This window comes from Engystomops pustulosus, chromosome 7 (assembly GCF_040894005.1).
Source record: "Engystomops pustulosus chromosome 7, aEngPut4.maternal, whole genome shotgun sequence".
In the NCBI taxonomy this organism is placed as follows: Eukaryota; Metazoa; Chordata; class Amphibia; order Anura; family Leptodactylidae; genus Engystomops; species Engystomops pustulosus.
This window is the reverse complement of record NC_092417.1, coordinates 151,474,799-151,492,665: the sequence shown is the minus strand read 5'-3', so window position 1 is coordinate 151,492,665 and position 17,867 is coordinate 151,474,799. Positions and strand designations below refer to the sequence as shown.

The following is a 17,867-nucleotide window of genomic DNA, read 5'->3' as shown; positions in this document are numbered from 1 at the left end:
ATAGAATGGGGATCCTTGCATCATACAGAAATATGTCTGCTGGCCAAACTTCAGTGTCATCGCTGCAAACTGAGGGAGTCCTTGCATCATATTTCTATCCTGTGCTATGTGAATCCTTAAAAATTACAAAATGTCTGCCACTAAAACTTGCCATGTCTAGGTACACCCCTAGTAATTAGCAAAAGTTACGCTTGTGTAATAGAACCCCCAAAAGGGTAAAGTTGGCAATAAGAGAAAGATATCACACCGTACATATATTTCTACATGCTCTGTATGTGATGTATGTATGTTCTACATATGATGTAGGAGTGGATTGTGAATATAAAGTATGTGGATGAATGTATGCTTATGATTTGTATACAGGTGTATGTATGATGATGATGTATGTGATGTATGTTCTATATATGTTAAATTCAATGTGACCTGTATGTTCTATATGTTATGTATGCGTAAGATGTATGTAAGGTATATGATGCGTACAGTTTCTGATTATAAATATTTTATTGTCAATAAACGTATAACGGCTTGTATGATATGACACAAAATTATGGGAGTTGTGGCCCCTGGAGCCCAAGCTACAGATCTCAGTCTCAGAGCAGGAAAAACATTATTTCCTGACCCACAAATATAGCAATCGGTTATCACCCTGGATTACATCTATCCATTGCCTACTGCTGTCCTACTCCCAACAGACAATCTATTGCCATCCCTGGGGCTTACAATGTCCATTTGATTTCATGCATTATGAAGCAAACATACCTTGACAATGCTTTAGCTACACTGATGCAGGCACATATCTTGTTTAATCCTTAAGCTGAGTGCTTTTGCTGAAAAAACAATGATAAAATTATCATAATGTTGCTTCTGTGCCTGGTCCAGCACTTCTCCTCTCACAGTAGGGTGCATTTACACTGACGTATTCCCACACGGCTACGACTGGGCGGGAATACGTCAGCCGTGATGGAGAGGAGGAGGGGGTGACCCCTCTCCAATGCAATGCAATAGGTATGGCCCGTAACACAGGGTAAGAAATGCCCTATCTTTCTTGTGTATGGAGCAGTATGATGCAGCATGGGTGCGGTACTGTATCACTCTGTGCGGCCATTGCCAGTCTACGGGGGATGTATGTACGGCCCCCTACCGTCGTGTGAATGCGGCCTAAGTATGCACTGCTCCAGAGAATGATGTAATCAATGTTGTGCCTGACAGGCAGAAGTAACCATCCCCAACTGCTGTGTGTGAGTCATCCAGCTCAGGTTGATTAGTCCTGTCTGGAGGGTGCGGTCAAACGTCACGTTTACTGCATGCGTTTAAAGACACATTGCTACAACTGAAGGGAGATTTAAACAGCTGTTAACACCTACGTTTACAAAACACATGTGTTAACCACAATGTTAACGCATGTGTTAACCACAATTTTAACTCATGCGTTAATGTGTTAACACTTGCATTTTGTAAACGCAAGCGTATACAGCTGTTTAATTAGGCAAATCTCCCTTCAGCTGTAGCAGTGCGTTTTTAAATGCAGTAAACGCATGCAGTAAACGCGACGTGTGACCGCACCCGGACAGTTCAGGAAGCTCTGTGTAATGTGTTTATGAATGGCAGGCAGAATCCAACCCAGCTTTCCCAGTGTTCTGAATGTTATAATTGTTTTTTTCCGAAAAACCATAAACTGCGGTATCGCGGTTTTAACACTTTTTAAACTCTAGACCAGAACAGGCTTCGGCGCTACATAGGAAATAGCGGAGATGCTGCGCGCGCACGAAGCCTCTCCTGCTCTAAAGTTTAAAAAGTGTTAAAACCGCGATACCGCGGTTTATAACACTAACGAAAGTAAGTACCGGCACCAGCTCACCCTGAGCTGGTGCTCGGTACTTACAGCTTACCCCTGCCATTCTAAATGGTAGGTTTCCTTTAAACAAGATATGTTTCTACTACACCACAACGAATTGGGGGGGCGAAAAAGCCGGGCACAACAAATTCACCTCCACACACAAAAAGCACGAACCTAAGTTATATAGATAAACACAATAGGAAATCAAATAAATGTCAATAATCTTTATTGTATACAAATAAAATGCCCCTTACAGACATAGGTAAGAACATGTGGTAGACCATTCAAGAGTAACAGACAGTAACAATACAATGCACACTACCCTGGTGGAAAGATAAATAGTGCTAATATAATCCCTGTTGGATATGTGAGGATAAAATTAATTCAATTCTACGACCATATTATACTAGAGCTGTCTAGCTGCCGTACATAATAACAGGGAATAGCAGGGGTTACAAGTACAAACCGCAGGTAGGAGCAAGGACCTGCCCAACGGCAGCTAGACAGCTCTAGTATTTGTTTTGTGAGGTATATACTCTGTAGAGCATTCTTAGCTATTCTTGGACTTAATATGTTTCTGCATCAGTGTAGCTACAGCATTCTCAAGGTATGTTTGGTTCACAATGCATGAAATCATATGGTAGATTTCCTTTAAACATCCATTATGTTTGTGGCGCTTCAGTAAATTAGGTAATACCTTGAGATACCAAAAAATGTATGAGCATTGTTCCCTAGGTGCCCATAGGTGACTAATATACAGAATAGATACCTTTCCCTTAGTATATAGACCATAAAAATTAGAGGTGCTCTGACTCCCAGAATTCTTCTGATTATATATTGATAAGTGCCACCTCCCCTAGTATTAAAAAAGACCCATTCACCACTAGGAGACAGAGCTGCAATACCAGGCATCACCACTTTAATGTGTCTGGTAAACGACATAGGGCCATGGAGTGTCGCTACCCATTGAATCGGGTTTCCCTTGACAGACTAGAGTTCTCTAGAGCAGTGGTCCCCAACTCTTGTAACCAGGGACCAGAGGAAGCTAATTTTTTTTTCCCCATGACCAACCCCCACCCTTATAATGTCCCCTTTCCCGAACCCTCCCCCCATCTAAAGTGCCCCCTTTCCTGCAGCTGCTCTCTTTATAATGACCACCTTTCCTGGAGCTACCCCTTTATATTGCCCCCTTTCTATAGCCACCTCCTGATAGTGCTCCCTTTTCTACAGCTTCCTAGGGGAATTTCAGAGTTTTTTCCGTACATTACTACGCAGACAGGGTGATAAATCTCCCCATAATGAGTTTTCTCTTGGAACAGCCTCCCTCTTCTCCATGGATGTGACTGGTGACCAGCTGAGACCACATACAGCCAAAAGACAAGTGTTGCAAAGTTTTCAGAAAAATACATTTTTCTAATCCTGGAACACCTTTTAATTGATACATGATTTTGAGGAATCAAATGAAATTATTTGCTTATATGTGAGGTGTAAACTGGAAGTATTACTACTGGAACATTTGTGGCCACCTCTACCATCTGTATTTCTATAGACGCCGGTAGTGGCGTGTCATGTCAGGTAGAGGGCGCTGTTCTGCACCTTATCCCTTGGTGTAAGGAAACAACGGGGGCATGCGCAGTAAAGGAGAGTTGGCCAGACATCCCGGCCACACTGCGCCTGCGCAGAAATCAGCTGTTTGACGCTTGCGTAGTTCTTGTTCGCTCTGCTACGGGATACGACAAAGATGGCGGCCACCGCTGCGATAGACGACGAGGAGGGGAAGAGGCGGAAGGCTCACGGGATGCTGAAGCTCTATTATGGAATCAATGACGAAGGGAAAAGCAGCGAGAAGTTACTAGACCCTACGGATATCGATGGCGTGCACTTCAACCCGGAGCTCTACCTCACCAAGGTGACGTCACCTGAGCCCAGGAGCTGCTGGAAGGGTGTGACGTCATCAGGTTATACAGAAGGTGTCACGTGCACCAGCTGAGGGCATTAATGTCAATGCCCCCTCTATAGGGCACCGCAAGCCATACATAGTGCAGGGGCTGTCACCTCCCTGACATCTGCCCTGTACATATAGGACACTATAGGAAGATGGTTCCCTCTAAGCGTCATATGTAACGGGTGACAGATGTAACATACAGCAGACACCCGCCATAGAGCCCTTGGTCATTAGAGGGAGCCAAGGTGTTGCTCTGACTACCTGGGGTCTGATAACATTAAATTGGTATTCTTATCTGGGCACTCACATTCAGTTTCATTAATCTACCATATATAAACATTTTCTTCAATTAGATGTTATAAAAAAATTTACATGTGTGACGATAATTTCTCATAAATGAAGTGATGTGGTCCCTTATAAACAAGACTGTGTCCTTGGATACGACCACCTCTGCTGGAGGGATTGCACAAAGAAGCAAAAGGTTATTGTATATGAAATGTCTGGGAGTTACTGCATATCTCACAGCCGTCCTGTAGTAATGATTGCTGAATCCAGGTGGTCAGGCAGGGCTCTATAGCACAAGTCTGGCCCTGCTGCCAAAATGTGAGGTGGTCGTATCCAAGGAAGCTATCTCGTCTCTAAGGGACAACATGACTACATTTATGAGAAATTATCTTCACACAGGAACATTTATTTTAATAACATACAATTGAAGAAATGTTTACACATGGCAAATGAATTAAATGGAATTTAAATGCCATGTCATCTCCCGTATCGGAGGTAAGATCTGATATCAGACACATGCTCAACGCAGAGCAGTCCGATATGGATCAGAAAGTCCCATAAAATGCACTGCATAAGTCTTGTCCTCTCAAGTCGACCAAAAATATTAACAAAAAGTTTTTTAAAAAAAGGTCTACGTAATGTAAATGAACAACAAATTCTAACAATTGTAGCGTTTAGTATTGCTACCTTTAAAGGGCCCATACTAGAAAAGTATCACATTATTATCCAGCACAGTGATCTCTGTATAATAGAAACAAAAAACTTAAAAAGTTTTGTGGGGGGAAAAAAAAATAAACAAATAGTTTGCTAATATTTCCTCTGCTGCAGTAAGATTACATCAGGCTGAAGGAGGGGTAGACATTGTAACAGCCTGTAAAACTGCAGCACGGTGGGGCTCTGGTAACACCCCCCAGGAGCCCTTCAGGTTGATTTTAGAAGGAAGGAAGCCATGGATAAGACATATAAGAAGATTACCACAGTCACGATGCCTCGATCTACGAGTAAGTGTCACTGGTTTATCATGATGGATTTTGATTTCTTTTAAGGCCAGTGGCACACAACTGATGAGAAAAGTCTGAGAAAAACAAATTGTCCACTGACTGGATTTCATGGATGACAACAATGCTGAGGACTGGACTCCATGCAGCATAGTGATATATGATGGAGGGAATCTCTACTTCCCCCAGAATGAATGAATGCAGTGCCGCATGTCCAGATCACACTGGCTATGTGCGCCAGTCCTGGTAGTCGTTCCACCCGGTGCGATGGATAGTAATTACTAAGAGTTTCTGACCTCACAATAATTACTGTACAGCAGTCGTACACTGAAATCCAAATCTATGACAGGTTAGACCTATATAGTCTGCGCCAGACTTCTGGTGGAGGTCATAGTAAATTTGGTTGGTCAAAATGGCCCTGCAACGCCCAGGCACAGCAGGTGTAAAAACCTCAGAAAGTCACAAAATCTGTTGTAAAAAACACTAAGGGGGTCATTTACTAAGGGCCCGATTCGCGTTTTCCCGACGTGTTACCCGAATATTTCCGATTTGCGCCGATTGTACCTGAATTGCCCCGGGATTTTGGCGAACGCGATCGGATTGTGGCCCATCGGCGCTGGCATGCACGCGATGGAAATCAAGGGGGCGTGGCCGAACGAAAACCCGACGGATTCGGAAAAACCGCCGCATTTAAGAAAAAAAATGTGTTGCGAAAATTACACTTACCTTCACCAGGTATAGGCCGGTGAATTTCAGGGCATTCCAGCGCGCCTCCGGGGAACTTCAGCGCAGCAGTGCCACCTGGTGGACGGCGGAGGAACTACCTTAGTGAATCCCGGCCGGACCCGAATCCACCACAGAGAACGCGCCGCTGGATCGCGAACGGACTGCGGTTCCACATTACAACATCACTGATCTGTGATGTGGATTATGTCAGCTTAAAGGGATTGGCCAGTTTGTCTGTTATATGCCGGTCTCCCTTGGCTTGCCTGAGTATACTCACTGACTATAATACTAAATATATGTTGTTATATTGTCATCCTTTATGTGTAGCTGCGGAAGGAGAAGTCTCTGGCTGAGCTGATGGACATTGAGGCTGACATGGTGCGACAGATCCGAGCTTTGGATAGTGACATGCAGACCCTGGTGTATGAGAATTACAATAAGTTCATCTCCGCTACAGGTAGGTCAAATGAGCAAGTACATGATCACACTGATCTATAGATAGGACAGATGTGTATCCGCAGGACAAGGTGCTAACTGGTATTTCTTCTTTATCAGATACCATAAGGAAGATGAAAAATGATTTTAAAAAGATGGAGGATGAGATGGATGGACTTGCCACCAACATGGCGGTAATAACGGAGTTTAGTGCCAGCATCAGTAGTACCCTGCAAGAGAGACATCAGCACATTACAAAGCTTGGAGGTAAGTGACATTGTACTGCAATCTCTGTGAAAGGAGCTGTGTGGGGATGAATGGATAAGGACATGGGTTCTAGAGGCCCTGACCGAATATATTGAATGTACAGAGATAAAATCACAGTTTAATTCAGTATTAAATAAACAGCTTGTTTCAGAAGTCTCTTTGCTGATGCCTCTTTCTGTGCCATCCAGGAGTCCACACGCTTCTTCGTAAGTTGCAGTTTTTGTTCGAACTTCCAGCTCGGCTGAAGAAATGCATTGAGCTTGGGGCCTACGTCCAGGCTGTGTCCTACCACGCCAAAGCCCGCAGCGTACTCCATCAGTATCAGCATATGCCGTCCTTCCATGGCATCCAGACTGACTGTCAGGCCATCATGGCAGGCTTGGCTGACACACTACGCCAGAGATTCAGGTATTTATTTATATTAAAAGGAACCTGTCATCAGATTTTACCCCATTAAACCAGGGCTGTAGGGTTGGTAAGCCAAGCAGCTGACTCCAGCACCACCAAAAATGTCCCTGGTTTATAATAATATCAGGATTTTTGTTGTAGATTTCCTTTAACTGTCTCTATCTCCAGTTGCCTGCAACCTGAAAGATATGATGCCAAAAGGATGTTTCTTGCTACTATAGAAGCGTCTGAATTGACTCTCCCCCTGTAGCCTCTAAACTTGACTCTACACTACATGACTTTAGAGCAGTGATGGCGAACCTTTTAGCGGCCGAGTGCCCAAACTGCAACCCAAAACCCTCCTTATTTATCGGGAGGTGCAAACCAAAAATTAAAGCAGTAACCTATTGCTTCCTGTTCAACAACTTTTAATCATATTAGCCTCCTGAGGACAGCAACACAGTAGAAAGATGGAAAAGTTTCATAATTTTAGCTTCTTTCCAGTGTCCCTCTGTACAGTGGATGGTGGGGCCAGCAGGAGGTCCTAAAATAATTCGACCCTGTCTAATTCTCCCTCTTCCTACAGTCCCAAGTAGCGAAGTCAGTATCAAAATATGACTGAAAGCAGCATCTTTTAAGTTGCTTGGAACTGCCGGAAGATTCTTTGAGTCTTATCTGGTGTGCTGGGGCGATGGCCCAGGTGCCCACAAAAAGGGCTCTGAGTGCCGCCTCTGGCACCCGTGCCATAGGTTCGCCATCACTGGATGTGTAATAAGCAGCGGTATCTCCCAAAGTAATAAAGGACAGGGCACTTATTTGATCCTTCCTGATACTTATCTTTTCTGATATCTGGTTTAGATGGTCACATCCATCCACTGAAAATAATTGGTGGTATGATGAGTGACTGTTCATCTGATTTGGCTGATTTGATAACTTCTATGGACTATGATCCATCACTAAATGTTGTTCTTATCTGTTTTCTCCAGGGATCCTTCCTCTTCCCCACAGGACCTTTCTGAATGTGTGGAGCTCCTCTTGAGTTTGGAGGAACCAGCTCACCTCCTATGTGATGAATTCCTATCTCATGGACGTGGCCGCTTGGCCTCCCACCTCTCTGAGTTAGAAGGGGCAAGTGACATCCTGGAGTTTGTTGACAGGGGCTGCGGTGGATTCATAAGCGACGCCTGTCTCCTGGCGGCATCTTATCAAAGCCTTTTCTGCAAGGAGCCGGGAAGCACCGCTCAGATGGCTGAGGAAAAACTGACCAAGTTCTTAGATGAATTGAGTGAGGGATACTTTGAGTTAGTGGAGAAGCGACTACGAGAAGAGAAGAATCTGGGTGACAACTCTCTGTTAGTAAGAGCCCTGGATCGTTTCCATAGGCGGCTGCAGGCGCCATCTAAGTTGGTACCTGGATGCAGTTTTAATAGAAGGGGCACAGAGATCGTAGTAAGGGCAGCACAGGAGCGATTGTCTCAATACTTACAAGCATTGAAAGAATTCTTCCAAGGTTGTATTACTGATGTCCGGCAAGCCCTCGCTGCACCAAGGGTACCTGGGAAGGAGGCACCCGCACTAGGTGACTTATTGGCAGTGCTATCTGGATCCGTTTTAAACCAAATTAAATCTGTTCTGGCTTCTGTACATCTCTTTACTGCTAAAGATGTGGCTTTCTCAGACAAGCCCTACTTCAAGGTGAGGCATATCGGTAGATAGTCATCACGAGAAGTGTACGTTTTTCACCTTGTCGTAGCGTCTTCTAATAGACTTTCCATTTGTTTCTTTCTTGCAGGGTGCGTTCTGTAGTCAGGGTGTGCGAGAAGGCTTGATCGTGGCGTTTATTAAGTCGGTATGCCAGTCAGCTCGCCAGTTCTGTGATTCCCCTGGAGAGAAGAGTGCAAATACCCCACCAATGCTGCTGCTGCTCCTCTCACGCCTCTGCCTGGACTACGAGACCTCAACCATTAGCTATATCCTGACTCTAACAGATGAACAGTTTCTGGGACAGGTAAAAGGAACAACCATTACTGTTGATAAATCTTATTATACCTGTATTTTCTGCAGGTATGATTATGTCAGTACGTGTTAAATATGTTAAAGACGTCTGCTATGTTCCCCATGTTTTTAGGACCACTCTCCAGTAACCCCGGTCAGCAGTCTCTGTTCCCTGGCTCGATCGACAGCCCAGACCCTCCTCAATCAGTATGTCAAGTCTCAAGGACTCGTCATTTCTCAGATGTTACGCAAGAGCGTGGAGACCAGGGACTGGGTGACCACCATTGAACCCCGAAATGTTCGAGCTGTTATGAAACGGGTAGTAGAAGATATCACTGGTGTAGATGTGCAGGTGAGTTTGATTTTGTGTCAGGACCATTCATATACTTCATATCATATTCATACTTCTAATCAAAATTGAGAGGTTTTTATATTGGTGAAATGTCAGGATTAACCTCAAATGCACTCTAACACAGGTGAACTTAACAGGTGACTTTCTCTGAACTTCTAAATGCAAATGTCAGACATTTTAAGGTTTCATTACTTTTTTGCAGAACTTGCTATTCTCTCAGAACTCAGAGCTTCTCTCAGAGCTTAAAGGAAATCAACCATTAGAGAAAAAAAAAAAACTTGCCTCCGTTCCTCTTGATGTTAATTCCAGCGCTGTCCTCCGCTACTCTTCACACGCTGAGATCACCTAGAAAAGAAGCTTTTAACTGGCAGCACGGAGTGCAGGGAAGAGGCTGCTAATACACACGTTCCACGTGACGTCACCTCCCTCTCCCGTGCTCCCAGCATGGCAGAGCGAGTTGTGGGGGCTTGCTTTATTAGCAGCCCGGAGTGCCGGACATGTCGTCCCCGCACCCTGTGCTGCTAGTTAGAAGTTTCTTTTCTAGGTGATCTTGGTGTGGCAAGATTGGCGTCTGGGATCAACATTAAAAGGAGTGGAGGTAATTTTTTTTTCTTTTAAACTGTTGATTTACTTTAAGGGGAACTTGTTAGGCACATGTAGTCCCCACCCTTCTACCCCCCCCCCCCCCCCCTCCCAAGCCAGAGGTCCAAACTCTTTTTCTGTAGTGCGTTGCTCTGAAACAAGTCGGCAGCTCCTTTTTATTATAAAATGAGCCTCCCCCACTCTGAATTGTAATCCGATGAATGGAGTCAAGCTGCAGCTCCCCCTTCCTCCACTGTCCTCTTGTAAGCACCTCCCTGCACATATCATTCATGCCGGAGCTTCACAGGACAGAGGACCCGAGGTGGCGTCGGAAAGGGGACTACAGAGTTTTTTGTTTTTTTGTGTGTTTTTTTTTTTATGCTGGGCAGGAGGGGGTTCATGCATATATTGGGGGGCAGGCACTGGCTGTATACTGGGGGACAGGGATCTGCTGGCTATATACTAGTGGGCTCCTTGCTATTTACTGGGGGCAGGTGACTACTGGCTATATACAAGGGGGCAGGCGCTGACTATATACTGGGGGGCATGTGAGCAGTGCATTTCCCACCCTCGGCATATACCTGAGTCAATAGATTTTCCCAGTTTTTTGTGTTAAAATTAGGTGCCTTGGCTTACACTCGGGACGGCTTATACTCGAGTATATAGGGTATATCTTTCTTCAGACACATTTCTGCTCATAGATTCCTTTCTTTTAATAATCTACTTACTAGGTAGTACAATGGAATATATGGAGAGTGGAGGGAAATGGTGGAGGGCAGAGCTAGGCCCTTATCCTAAGTATCCTCATAATGTAAATAGAATGGCAAGAACTGGGATTTCATTGGTATGTTTAATAGCATTATGTTATTGGGGCAGGTCCTTGAGGTTCCCAGTTTATCTTAACAACAAAAAAGACTAACTATTTTACTGCACAAAAGCTAAAAAGTAAAGGATATGACATCATATCCTAACATTTTGTTATCTCTCACCAATGATTATGGCTGCCTGTTGCCACTTATGGGAAGGAAACATATATACATGTCTGATAGTCAGGATGCAATTCTGCCCAACCCATTTTTCTGTGCATTTTCCCAGGTGGGACTTTTGTATGAAGAAGGGGTCCGGAAAGCTCACAGCAGTGATTCCAGTAAACGCACTTTCTCTGTATACAGCAGCTCCAGACTGCAGGGGAGATACGCTCAGAGCTACACTCCAAGGTAAATCTAACCGGGATCACAGATTTGTAGGACACATTGCCTGCATGTAGATCATTGCTTACAGCAGTTTTTTTTTTTCTCTACCAGTGCGCCCCTCGATACAAATCTTCTCAGCAACATCCAGAAGCTGTTCTCTGAGAGAATAGACATCTTCAGCACCGTCCAGTTCAACAAGGTAAACTTATTGGCTTGACTTCTAATTCCCATGAATTCTGCATCCTTCTGGTGTTGATATCTTTATCTCTGCACCAGGTCACTGAATAAATGACTTGTTTTTTACTGTTTGGTCTTGGTTTCTGTTGTTATGAAATATGAGTTTAGGAGATAACCTATATTGCCTGCATTAGGATTCAGGTTGGAGCAACGTTTTAAAGTGTAACTAATGATTTTAACCAAAATTATATGCAAATTCTGCATCTCAGAACGTTATGATGCCCATTTTGTGCTGCTCCACTTTTTCCAGTGGCATTTTTCTGTTTTTAACCACTTATCAAAAATCCTCCTCAGCAGCAGTTTAGTGGGCTTTTTTTGCCCTAAAGCTGAGCCAATTATAATCTGCTCTCATGTCCCATTAAGATGTGTGTTCTCTCATAAAGTAATGTAGCAAATCCAGTGAAACTCCTACAAGTAAATCCACACATAGGATCAATAAAGTGATTTATCAAATCGAAAAGCAGGGAATAAGTAGTAGAAGCCAGCAGTAAAACAGTTACATGAAATGTATGTTCTGTACTGCGAGCACTAATGGTTAGTGTCTTGAGACCGGGGGGAGGGTTGCTCCAGTGGAGTCTGACACAGCATGAGGCGCACAAAGTAATGTAGAATTACAAACTGGGGAAGAGACGGGTAACAAAGGATATCTTCTACCTCAATATTCTGTGTAGGAGATTTCTGCATCCACAGAGCTGCAGACACAGCTCTCCTGCTAGATACACACACAGCTACACTTGATGCCCCCTCCTTACTAAGTGAGCAGCAGCCCCTCCACTCCAGAAGTTGGATTCCAACTAGTTTTGTGTAAATGAGACCTAATCAGCACATCCACGGGAGAGCTACTGCAGGGATATGCTGAACTGTTATATGCAGAAACTGCTGGACATAGGCAATGTCATAGGCAAAATTGTCCTACATCCGAAGAGAGATTGATTTGTGAAATTAATAATTGTCTGAAGTTGGTAGGGACTCAACTATTGGCAATGCTGTCAACTAGGGAAACAATTGTTTACTAAGGATTGTGGATGCAACGTGGTTACAATCAATGGCAGACACGGCCAAGAAACTATTGTGCTAATCCACAAGAGGGAACTTAAGTTCTGTACTGCATCACTGTACACAGAACATAACACAGAGTAGTATGTTACACAGGCGCATTACTCATATCAACGAGCCGTGCACCTGTGGACATCACATCACATGACCAGGGACCTGTGTTTATCCACAGGAAGTAACAGAGATCTAGAAATTGATATAGAAAGTATATTGGAAAATTGTAACCATTACACAAACAATATCAATTATTTACTGGAATATGCTGAAAGTGGACAATCCCTTTAAGTCCTTGGGTATCTAATTTTACCTCTGCGGTTACTGTTGTGGGTTTCATTTATAACTGTATGTTTTTCTATTTCATATGCTTATTACCAGTTTCTTTCATTTCAGGTTTCCATTCTTACTGGAATTATTAAGATCAGCCTGAAGACATTCCTGGAGTGCGTCCGCCTAAGGACGTTTGGCCGCTTTGGCCTCCAGCAGATACAAGTAGATTGTCACTACCTGCAGCTCTACCTGTGGCGCTTTGTCAGTGATGAGAATCTGGTCCATTGCCTTCTGGATGAGGTTGTGGGCAGCGCCGCTCACCGATGCTTGGATCCGGCACCCATGGAGCAGAGTGTGATCGAGGTCATCTGTGAGAGGGGCTGACAGGAGGAGACATTTTTCTGTTTTCTATATGTGGATGATGTTGGATAAACTTGTGGGATGTATATATCTTAAATACACTGGTATTATCTGTATATAAAGGATTACTGCAATCTGATGAAGAGCTGTGCTCCCAATGCATCACTCTGAGTAAAATAAAGTCTGGTTACAATATGCACATGCTGCCATGTATAATAATAATAATCTTTATTTGTACAGCGCCATCATATTCTGTAGCGCTTTACAAATCATGGATGACGTGTACAAATATAATATTACATTAAAGAGTACAAACACTCGTATGGAACAATAGAGCTTACATTCTCTATGAAGGGGTTTGTGAATGGTGTATATTGTGGATACAGTGTTTTCTATGAGGACCCAATGGCTAGAGGTGTGGACGAAAGGCAAACAGCCACAGTGTTCTCAGGGCACTGCCCCTCGTATTACTTTGTATAATTGTTACGTGAGGTCATGTGGAGGAGTGCCGGCTGTTCGGTGGTACATGAGGTCATGTGGAGGAGTGCCGGCTGTACGGTGGTACGTGAGGTCATGTGGAGGAGTGCCGGCTGTTCGATGGTACGTGAGGTCATGTGGGGGAGTGCCGGCTGTACGGTGGTACGTGAGGTCATGTTGAGGAGTGCCGGCTGTACGGTGGTACGTGAGGTCATGTGGGGGAGTGCAGGCTGTACGGTGGTACGTGAGGTCATGTGGAGGAGTGCCGGCTGTACGATGGTACGTGAGGTCATGTGGAGGAAAGCGGGCCATAGGGTGGGATTTGTACAGGCTGTACTTTGGCACACAAGGTCTTGTGGATATGTACAGGCTGTATGTTGGTACACAAGATTATATAGGGGTGTGTAGGGTTTGTGATGTGAAATCATATACAGGAATTCAGGTATTACATCAGGTTATAATATGAATAAAGAAGAACGAACTGTATTGTGGTTTTGCTGTTGCTAAAATATACAAATTTTTGGGAAGGGGTGAGATGATTTATATATTTGTTGTCATTTTTCTTGTTATTTATGTTTTTAGTATCAATCTTTCCATTGGTGTTGTTTTTTTCCTCTTCATCTACATTAAAAAACCTCAACTTTTGTTGAGGTCTCGCTACTTGTGGATGAACAAGGAGAAGTATGGATTTCTACATTGTAATTTGCAACAGGTTTTGTGGTCATTTCATCAGGTTATTGCTCCCCATCCACCGGTGAAGTAATATGTATTACATGTTTACCATACACTCCAGTTATCTCAGGACACGGTGTAGCAATATCCAGAGTGTTATTTATCATATTTTATAGGGAGCCTACTATGTTAAAATGTATAAAATATATGCGGTGCTGTACTTTGTAAGCTGTGAAAAAACTGCAGTGCTCATCCAAATGCTGTTGTCTCTTCTAAAAGTAGACGAATGGAGATTAATCTTATATAAATATTACCAGATCGTCAATATTTTAGTCCCAGAGAACCCTTGTTATTATGTGCTCACTAGGTGGAACTCAATGACATAAACTATTATACAGCTCATAGTGAAATGGATAAGAAATCCATATATGTTATTATAAGCTACCCCTAGTGTCGGCTGGAGCCACTGAGAATTTGATCCGATTATTATGTCTTAATGACAAGGGATTTGGATATTTTGATTAGAACGCAAAGTCCCAATGAAGGGACCCTGAAAGGTACGCAAGGTCACACATGGTTATCCATTTATAGACACTCCCAGAACCCACAGGTTCTCAGAGGCGCAGGAAGTGATTTAAAGTTGTGCACACAACTTCCAGATGGCTATAAGACCCCTTTCACCAGCCTCATTGAAACAGAATCTTATCATCCCAATTAAGCTGCCACCAGTTCTCCTTAAATATAAACCCAGTCCGTAACGGGATTATAAAGGGACCAACCCGGTAGCATGTACATAAGTGAGACTCGGACGTGGGATTTGTGGATCGAGATAAAAGAGCAACGTAGGTTAAATTTTATATTTAGTTGCCTTAAGGGCACACTAGACAAAACAAAGCATACAATAGAGATATATACAGTTACACAGATTACAAAATACAAGGTACGTACCACTACAAGTATCAGCAGTTCAGTAAGTTAGTTACCCTGTGTATGGGCCACACTTTAAGATCTTCCTCTGCATTTGATGTTAAAATGGGTCCCCAGACAAAGAAAACTATGTGGCATCAGAGGTTTCTGATTATATCAAGGGCAGACACACCTCTGTCCCTCCTACCTGGTTTTACGTCCCGAACCCTGGAGAAGTCATAGCTTTGCAAGGGGAAGTGGTAAGGTCCGGATTCTGGTATCAATGGATCCCTGAATTGCATTGATACCATACCTGACCCATTTGCTATGGTCCTAGCCAGAGATGTTTATATCTCTGGATCCAAGGGTGCTAGAGCCTCGGGAATTGGACCACTATGATCCCTTGAAGATAAGAAATCCAAAAATGTAGTTACCCTTTGGCTGAGATGGACCATTTTATGACTCCTTGACTGGGGAAATGCTTTAAAGCTCGGCCCCCTACCGTGCCAGCCTGATATCTCCATCAGGCTAATTAAGCTGAGGCTGGGGAAAAGTGGGGGATGTGAGTAGTATTAGGCCTCCCAGGCCCTAATTATCACACCCAATAACAAGACAATTTGTTCAGGTTGAAATGAATTGGTTTTGTTTATGAAACCAGAGGCTGGGGGTAAATCTGGATCAGTATATACTCTGTGCTGTGTGACTGTTCTAGGTTTGTTTTTATTGGGTGTTTATCAATGTATAACAGTAGAGGTCATGTCCTCATATTCTCCGTGCACTTCTATATCCTGATTAAGTTCTCCTGAGATTAGTTCCATTGTTCAGAACCAACACAAAGCAAATACAAGTATCTTCTAATTCTGCCCTGGAGCGTCCAGTGACATTACTGTATTTGTACAATCCACGCCTCTATTACCAGAGATTGCTACACAAGCCGGGTATTTTCCTGGTAGTACGTGACTACTATCGCACTGTCATCCAATTAGCAGCAAAAATAATTACCAAAAAAGAAGATAAAGTGAGCATGCGTTACTAAAAAATATATAAAGTTTATTGGTATACATTAAAAATAGAACATCACATAAATCTGGGTAGTTGCATGGCAAAAGCCAACAAGGTGCTGGGCAGCAACATTATACAATGGACATTAGGCATAGTGTTATATAACATCATAAGGTCCAAAATACAATCCATCCTAAATAAATGAGGGAAAATAGTTACAGCGCTAAGAGACAGATCACAAAATATACCTGAAGGTTAAAACGTAGTAAGGCGCATAAAGAGCTGCCCAGCAGCAAAAATAGTTTTCCTGTCCGATTTATTACTATAACATAATGTGACATCAACAGCCGCCAGAGCTTCTTAAACAGAACCTGTCACCACATTAGAACCCTATTAACTAAATGACAGTCACATAAAATTCTTAACTAAATGACATCACATGAAATCACAGCAGCCTTCATTTGAGAGGCTGCAAAACACTTGAGTTTCACCTTCCAGCAGTACAGTACCCTAAACATACAGCTACACTACAATGGGATGGTGTACCACAATCTGTTACAATGGCCCACTCAAAGTCTAAATCCCATTAAGAATATAACATTTTCTTTACTATTTACAAATACAGGCGGTCCACTACTTAAGAACACTCGACTTACATACGACCCATAGTTACAAATGGACCTCTGGATATTGGTAGTTTATTTTACTTTAGTCCTAGGCTACAATGATCAGCTGTAACAGTTATCACAGGTGTCTGTAATGAAGCTTTAGTGTTAATATTGATTCTTATGACAACCCAACATTTTTAAAATCCAATTGTCACAGAGACCAAAAAAGTTCTGGCTGGGATTACAATGATAAAATATACAGTTCCGACTTACATACAAACTCAACTTAAGAACAAACCTACAGACCCTATCTTGTATGTAACCCGGGGACTGCCTGTACTTTATGTTACTCTATCACAGAAAATATAATTAAAACACATTAAAGTTTGTGCTTATAACATTTAACAATAAGAAAAGGTTCAAGATATATGAAAACTTTAGCAACCCTTGGACAGCCATTACACGCAACACCACAATCCTTATGCCACTTTGTGGTCTTTAGATCCTTGAACATGTCCTGGTTCCGTGCTAATAAAACCCTTGTAAAAATATATCCATTGACTCTTTGTTGTTTTATTATTTACAACTAAATTTTTATTGTTACATAAGATTTGGTTTAATTGTTGAGCAATACCCATTGTCACACAGTTATTTCACCATTACAACTATTGCATTGTACATTATTTGGTGTCTCGTTACTCTCCTCCCCAAACATCCTGCATAACCTCTGCCCTGTACTTACATAAAGGAAGCCCATGTGTAAACATCCAGATGTGACATCATCACTGGCAGAACAGGACATCCCACTAACATCCCATTTCCCTTTTGTATCATTAAATTAATTTGTTAATAGGTTACTGAGGTTGACTGCAAAAAAGTACAGAGATTCAGAGTTTCTTCAGGGACCTATAATTCTGTTTCAGGATTTTGAGGGTTTTTTTTGTTAAAATTAGCATTTTGGACTTAAAGTTTACTATTATTAGTAGAAAGTTGAGGAGGCTGCCCAGGGTCCACATTTATATGTAGTGGATTTCACCTTCTCAATCTTAGAATCACAGTAGATTAGATGGAACAGATGCAGATCTATCAGGTCCAATTTATAATCCGAGAGTGTTGAAGGCGTACAATGTATCAATCATACAAAGTCTTTAGGCCACATGAACATATGCCCCCCCGGGCGGGCATACCTCTAGCGCCATGGAGAGGAGGATAGGTGACCTAATACGGGGCCATAATAAGAGGAAAGATGGGACATGTCCAATATTTTTTCCATGTATGGA

The 17,867-nt window shown here is 42.8% G+C and overlaps 1 protein-coding gene across 1 annotated transcript; it reads left to right on the top strand.

Annotated features, from left to right (window-relative positions):
- The first annotated feature begins 3,486 nt into the window (after nucleotides 1-3,486).
- VPS51 (VPS51 subunit of GARP complex) lies at nucleotides 3,487-13,253 on the top strand. Its single transcript, XM_072118289.1, has 10 exons — nucleotides 3,487-3,746; nucleotides 6,119-6,248; nucleotides 6,347-6,493; nucleotides 6,682-6,901; nucleotides 7,867-8,575; nucleotides 8,673-8,888; nucleotides 9,009-9,227; nucleotides 10,905-11,026; nucleotides 11,114-11,201; nucleotides 12,686-13,253. Exons 1-10 carry the CDS (start codon nucleotides 3,579-3,581, stop codon nucleotides 12,944-12,946), a joined length of 2,280 nt encoding a protein of 759 aa, XP_071974390.1. The 5' UTR covers nucleotides 3,487-3,578; the 3' UTR covers nucleotides 12,947-13,253.
- The last annotated feature ends 4,614 nt before the right edge of the window (nucleotides 13,254-17,867 follow it).

Coding starts and splice junctions, on each gene's coding strand:
- VPS51 (XM_072118289.1), top strand. CDS start 3,579: ATGGCGGCCACCGCTGCGATAGACGACGAGGAGGGGAAGAGGCGGAAG. Junction 3,747..6,118: donor CGGAGCTCTACCTCACCAAG/GTGACGTCACCT, acceptor CTTTATGTGTAG/CTGCGGAAGGAGAAGTCTCT. Junction 8,576..8,672: donor CAGACAAGCCCTACTTCAAG/GTGAGGCATATC, acceptor TCTTTCTTGCAG/GGTGCGTTCTGTAGTCAGGG.